Source organism: Carya illinoinensis, chromosome 7 (assembly GCF_018687715.1).
Source record: "Carya illinoinensis cultivar Pawnee chromosome 7, C.illinoinensisPawnee_v1, whole genome shotgun sequence".
Classification (NCBI taxonomy): Eukaryota; Viridiplantae; Streptophyta; class Magnoliopsida; order Fagales; family Juglandaceae; genus Carya; species Carya illinoinensis.
This window is the reverse complement of record NC_056758.1, coordinates 5,658,406-5,664,938: the sequence shown is the minus strand read 5'-3', so window position 1 is coordinate 5,664,938 and position 6,533 is coordinate 5,658,406. Positions and strand designations below refer to the sequence as shown.

Below are 6,533 nucleotides of genomic sequence, written 5' to 3'. Positions count from 1 at the left end.
GATATTTGAAAATAAGATAATAAAATAAAAAAATTAGCAGTTAAGATTATAAATGGAAGTGAGAAAAAATAATAAAAAAAAGAATAGAAAAATATTATTCTAATAAAATAGATATAAGAATAAAGAATGAGATGTAACATATTTTAAAAAGATAAATAAAATTTTGAGAAAAGTTTTAAAAAATATAATTTTTAATTAAATTATTAAAATTTTATAGAGAAGGGAATGCTCTAATGCGCTTTCTTCCGCTGCAGGCAGAGCAGCTGTGCGCCAATTCACGAGTAACTTCTTGGGTATGGAGCTCTCAACGTCCACAGCCAATCCCTCTTTCTTCTTCAACCACAGCAGCATCAGTTCCTTCCCTTTCAGTGAGTTCCTCTCGTCTACAACTCCTAAAATTCCCCCAGCATCCTCTGCGTCTCTCTTCCTACGCTCCAAACATAGCCCTATTTCCGGGAATAAAAGAAGAAGAATAAAAAGTCATACCTTCATATCCCGGACTGCCCATTTCAACCCCGTGGCCAGTAAGTATCACTTTCTTCACTTTGGTGTTCTTTCCCTCACTTTCTTACCATTATTTGATTTCTGAGAATCTTTCTTTTTCCTAATGAATTTTGTCCTTTATTTGTTAATGTTGCCTCCTAAAACCTGTTACTTTCCTGATCATAAGAAGTGATGGATGCAAATTTATGATTGATTCCCAAGGTTTTCTAGCAATTAAAGAAAGGTTTAAGTATGCGTCTCTTCTTTTGGGGGCGGAGGGGAATGGGTTTTTCTTAGTTCTGTCTGTACTTCGTTTTGTGGGTCTCTTAGAACGGAAAATTTTATGTTTCAGATGTTCAACTCAGTGATATAGCCGCAGCTCAAGTGGAAGAGCCAGTGGAGGTTGCGGTTGCAGAGGGTTACACCACAACTCAATTTTGTGATAAGATTATTGAAGTCTTTTTAAATGAAAAGCCCAAGGCAAAGGAATGGAGGAAGTATCTGGTGTTCAGAGAGGAGTGGAAAAAGTATAGGGAAACCTTCTATAATCGGTGTCGTTCTCGTGCAGATGCAGAAACTGATCCTACTATGAAGCAGAAATTGATATCACTGGGACGAAAGGTTAAGAAGGTCGAGCAATGCATATTTTTATACTTATGCTTTGTTTACTTGTGCTGTGTTTGGTTGCTGAAAAAGGCTACTTACTCAAAGTTAACCAAATAGTTATTTCATGCTTATTGGAGTACATTTTTTGTTTTCTTGGGTCCCAGGCACTGAAATACTAAGATTACAGACTCTGCTTATGTTAATTTTGCTTCCTTTCTCAAAAATCAGACTGTGGGTTAACTATATAGATACTTTTTTGGGTTGAGGTATTATTCCCGTTCTGTTTCATCAGTAGTGAGTATTGCAGATTGATGATGAAATGGAAGGACATAGCGAACTTCTTAAGGAGATCCAAGACAGTCCAACGGACACTAATGCAATTGTTTCACAGCGGCGTAAAGACTTCACAGGGGAATTCTTCAGCTACCTCACTCTAGTGTCAGAGACTTACGACAGTTTGGAGGATCGTGATGGTAACTTTTAAAGTTTGGATGAATTTATTGAAATCAGTGGCCTAAATGAAAACTTAAGTGATTAGGATCAAATGAGCTATAATTTACAGAAGTCTTATTTATTATGGTCTAAAATAAATCTGCAGAGTCTTTATGAAAGTTTTGCCTGACCTTTTTTTTAAGCTCTTATGTTATTGCATTTTCTTTTGCCAATCAAAAATATTATTGCATTTTCTTGAGCAGCAATGGCACGACTGGGGGCTAGATGCTTGTCCGCTGTCAGTGCTTATGATAATACCCTGGAATATGTGGATACATTAGATGTTGCTCAGGCCAAATTTGATGATATCCTTGACTCTCCTTCAGTGGATGTGGCATGTGAGAAGATTAAAAGCCTTGCCAAAGCAAAGGACCTTGATTCCTCATTGATTCTGTTGATAAATAGTGCTTGGGCTTCGGCAAAGGAATCCACAACTATGACAAATGAGGTATGGATGCCAACCTTTTATTGAGGACATGATCCCTGCTCCTTTTCCAGCTAATTAACGCGTCATAAAATGTGCCCCCAAAAAAGCACAAGCAAAGCAAGGTGGATGAGACTTTTGTATGCATGGTTAACTAAAGTATATCATTTTGATTGCTCGGTATCTCGAAAATATACTCTTGAATTTTTGAAGTCTAATGTGACACATTTGTGGAGCTTGTTGTGATACATTTCTGATTGTTCTAAAGTAGGTTTCACTGCTTCTTGTGAGAGTAATCGAGAATTTTATTGATAAAACAGAAGGTATAGCCCAGTACATAAAGTAGTTTCTGTTGTTATGGGCACAGTTGGTCAAATGGATCAATACTCTGAAAAAAAAAATTTTAAAAAAAAAAATCACCTTTTCTCTAATAGATTGTATAGGATTGCATTTGATGCATGTGAGCAACAACATGCTGAACTTTATGCTTAGCTTGTTGGTCAGTTTCATTTTCCAACAAAATTAGGTTTCTCATTTGAAAATGTTCATGCAGCATGGATCTAAACGATTGAAAACGATGAGCGGAATCATTTTAAAGTTTTTATAGCTTTCAGGATGAACAAAATTATCTGTTTTACTCACCATTTATATGCAGACACAATGGAAACGTTTCGACTTCGTTGCACTTGAAAACAAAACAACTTTTGCAGTTGGGTGACAGATAAGTTGTGCATAATTATCAAGCATGCCACATGCCTTGACTTTGATCACTAGGGTTTAGTCTCACACGAAAATATGTAGATCCCATGGGCCAAAGGCATAACCCCCAGTCTCCAAAATGGAGATCTGGAGTTTAAAATCCCTCTCTCCCAAATGTATCCAAAAAAAAAAAAATGCAGATCCCATGGAACCTGACACTTTAAAGTCAAGTTTTGATTCGTAATTGTTGCATTGCATTGTTTTTTGTGTGCCATTGTTTGCTCTAGATTTTTCTTTTTTGTATTCATTCTTAAGCTTAGACATGTAACCTCAGGTCAAAGATATAATGCATCGCTTATATAAGGCCACAAAGAGCAGTCTTAGGAGCATTGCACCAAAAGAAATAAAGCTGCTTAAGCATCTGTTGAACATCACAGATCCTGAAGAACGGTTCTCAGCACTGGCAACAGCTTTCTCTCCGGGTGATGGACAGGAAGCCAAGGACCCTAATGCTTTATACACGTAATAAAGCTTCTTGCTTATTTAAATTGCAGTAGCAGTCTTAAGTTAGTTTCTGAAAATTGGCTTCTTTTTTTGGGTTTCAGTTAACATGTTTGGATTTTGTATGATTGTTGAGCAGGACTCCCAAGGAGCTGCACAAATGGATTAAAATCATGCTTGATGCGTACAATCTCAATACAGAGGATTCCGACATTAGGGAAGCCAAACAAATGGCTCAGCCTGTGGTTGTACAAAGGCTGTCCATCCTTAAGGAAACCATTGAAGAGGAATATTTGGAGCACAGCATGTTTCAAGATTCTAAAACAGAAGGGGACGCTAAATCAGATGAGTTGTGAGGTGCTGCTCATTTCATCTGTAGAAAAGCACTACCATCAGCTGCCAAGTTCATACTATGGATAAAACTGCAGTTTTATGATAAAGCTTAAGTTCTCAACGGTGAATTGCACGAGTAAATGGCATAGCACATCTTTCCCCTGGAAGAGCTAGAAGATAAATTTTAATGCCAATTTTGTGGGACTGGGGTAGCCAAGCTTCCTTTCTAGTTATATATTTATTGGCGAGTAAGGATGGAGGTGGTGGAGAGGTCAAAAGGTTGTTATTCTTCTTGTCTTGACCAAGGGATTTGTACTCTGTATTGTGAAACGCTATAACATCATAAATCAAAGTTCCCGACTTTTTGTTTTTAGTTAAAGAAATTAGATTACCCAAAATCACAACAGAATGAGAAAAAAAAAAAACTCTTTGATTTGATGCTTGGACAGCTCAATTTTGCATGCGAAGACCATCCAAAAAATTCAGTTTTTGTTTGGCTGGCCTTCACGATATCCGAAGTACTTTCAGGTAGATTGACAAAATTCAATAATACAAGCATAATTGCCATACCTGTTTTTAATCTTGAGCTCTTCAGCAGGATCATGCTTCTGATACTAGTGACAGGATGTTTCATGAGGCATGCTTCAAGGGTGAGAAGCTTTGATGTGCCATATGGTAAGATCCTGAATTGCGTTTGCATGTATTCTAAATGTAGAGGGAGACAATTGGCTTAGCCGTCAACTTGTTAATGCATATTGAATAATTCACTTTTAAGGGACTTATTTTTATGGAAAATGATATATGCAAGAGACTTAGTGCAGGGATCACGCAGGAACGTCAAAAATGAAACGGTGCGTTTCACAAGAACACCTTTGTTCAGTTTCCTTATTCCATTTCCCTCCTCCATTCAAATCCACTCTCTCTCCTCAATCTTCCTCCTCTATTCTTACTGTCCCTGAAGTGCAACCAAGTTTATGAACTCAAAAACTCTAATCGAGAGCCCGATCCCACGAAGGTAGAGAGAAAGAGAGAGTTTTACAAACTCCAAAGAGTAAGGGACGGAAAGTGAGAATCTTTTTAGCTTGGTATAATCCGTCTAAAACAAACAAACAAAAAAAACATTTTTGAGTGAGAGGAGAGGAGATGTAGCTGGATTTGTTATTCCTAGATCAAACAACATTTTTATGTCTCCCTCTCTTTCTCATCACCTGTCTTTCTAACCCCCACTACAAGATCACCATCCCATCAAGTAAATTTTTATTTCTTGCGGAGATATTTGGGGGCTGGTCTGGTAATGCAATGGATTGGGAGGAAAAGAAAGTGGATTTCTAATAAGAACAAGGTTTTCTTTGGTTTGGAACAAAAATTCTAATTTTTGTTATGAGTTGTTTTTCTTCATGGTGAGAGGATGGATTCAAATGATAAACCCAAGAGGCTCTACAAACTTCCCTACGCGAGCTGGGCAAGGAACGATGAACACCTCTGTTCGCGTTTGTGAGTTTCAGCCTTCCCAGTTCAATTCACAGGCAATTGCCATCTTTTTTTCTTTTCTATTTTTTTTTTAAATCTTTAGTTATACTTGACGTGGCATAATAACTTATAGGCCTGTGCAAGAAGCTCGATGGGCCAATCAATCCGTTCGACCCGATTAGACCCAACTCAAAAAAGTCAGATTCACATCAAAAGTCAATTTCGACTCTATTAGATCCAATGAAGGTCGGGTCGTCACTTGAACCCGGCTATTTAACATTCACTTTCCCTTCTACATCGATAGCCCCATCCGTCTTCTCCTTGCGATTCTTGATTCGTGGAGATGCAAGAATCTTGCGCTGAAATTGCAACCTCATGCACACATGTGCGCATCAAATTGCTAGAGTTTAGAGAGAAGCTTGATTGGGGGTTGTAGTGACCTCTGATTCTTTGGGTTTTTTTTGTCGATTCATAACAAATTCCAGATTTTGGGCTTCAGTGACCTTTGAATCCTCATGTTCTCATTTCCGTTTTGGGACATCCATGATTATGGGTTTCAGTGAACTTATATTTTTCAATTTTAAGTTCTTTTTGTTTCTAGTGTTGGAGATTCATCGATTTTAGCATATGCGAAATTGCTATTTTTAAACTTTTTTTTGGAGGGGGGGGGGGGGGGTGGGTTATTGAGATTGTCGTTGTCATCAGATTTGAGATAGATGATAGAAATATTTTGTAAATCATTGTGTGCTTCCCCTTATGGTTCTTTGACTTCGGTGTATGAGAAATTGCCCTTTTAATTTTTTTTTTTTTTTTTTTGGTCTTTTGTTGAGATTGTTGTTGTCGTCCCATGGCTAAGATATTGTTGTTGTCATCAAATCTAAGGTAGATTTTTGTAAATCGATGTGTAGAAAGTAGTTTTTTTATTTTTTATTTGGTAAAGGTCGGGTCATACGGATTCGACCCAATTTTATTTCGTTCAAATCGATCTGGTTTCTTCGGTGTTGCCTTTCGAGTCGAGTCAAGCTCAAACTTGGACTTTCCAAGCCGGGTTGTAGGCCTAATAACTTATTCGTGCGCAATCCCTACATGAACTTACATGTTCATAAAAAGAACTGTATTTTTATTTCATTCTAACACATTGTATCTTACTTATTTCTAAACTCAACACAAAAATAATTAGTTGGTTTTCACCTTTTTTTGAAAAACTCCATAGGTTTTCTATTTTTCTCATTTTACTTCTTGATTTACAAAATTTATCAATTAGTTTAGTTTCATATTTAAACAAATAACTAACATAACGCTGCCAAGTGGCACTCAATAGAAGGTGGAACATACTCTGAATGTACAGATAAATTGGCAAGATCAAAGGTAATATTGTGAGAAGCAACTGAATCTACAAGCCACTTCTTGTCGTTGGACCCGCTTGTAGTGGCACAATTCACATACTTCTCACTAGAAACCAAGCGACAAGTCTTGGTTGAGTGTCCCACTTTGTCACATAGTTGGCAAACAATGTGAGGCTTGT

At 37.3% G+C, this 6,533-nt stretch overlaps 1 protein-coding gene across 2 annotated transcripts; it reads left to right on the top strand.

The window, feature by feature from the left end:
- Positions 1-232: 232 nt before the first annotated feature.
- On the top strand, positions 233-3,917 carry LOC122317128 (uncharacterized protein At4g37920). 2 transcript variants are annotated; one of them, XM_043134060.1, is made up of 6 exons: positions 233-524; positions 836-1,104; positions 1,397-1,562; positions 1,785-2,029; positions 3,039-3,226; positions 3,345-3,917. In XM_043134060.1, exons 1-6 carry the CDS (start codon positions 296-298, stop codon positions 3,559-3,561), a joined length of 1,314 nt encoding a protein of 437 aa, XP_042989994.1. In that variant the 5' UTR covers positions 233-295; the 3' UTR covers positions 3,562-3,917. The 2 variants fall into 2 exon arrangements, with proteins under 2 accessions (XP_042989994.1, XP_042989993.1); XM_043134059.1 differs by having other exon boundaries at positions 234-524; positions 836-1,113.
- The last annotated feature ends 2,616 nt before the right edge of the window (positions 3,918-6,533 follow it).

Excerpts from the sequence above, each read along its gene's own strand:
- LOC122317128 (XM_043134059.1), top strand. The coding sequence starts at position 296 with ATGGAGCTCTCAACGTCCACAGCCAATCCCTCTTTCTTCTTCAACCAC. Across the intron at positions 1,563-1,784 it reads CAGTTTGGAGGATCGTGATG|CAATGGCACGACTGGGGGCT; the intron begins GTAACTTTTAAA and ends TTTCTTGAGCAG. Across the intron at positions 2,030-3,038 it reads CCACAACTATGACAAATGAG|GTCAAAGATATAATGCATCG; the intron begins GTATGGATGCCA and ends ATGTAACCTCAG.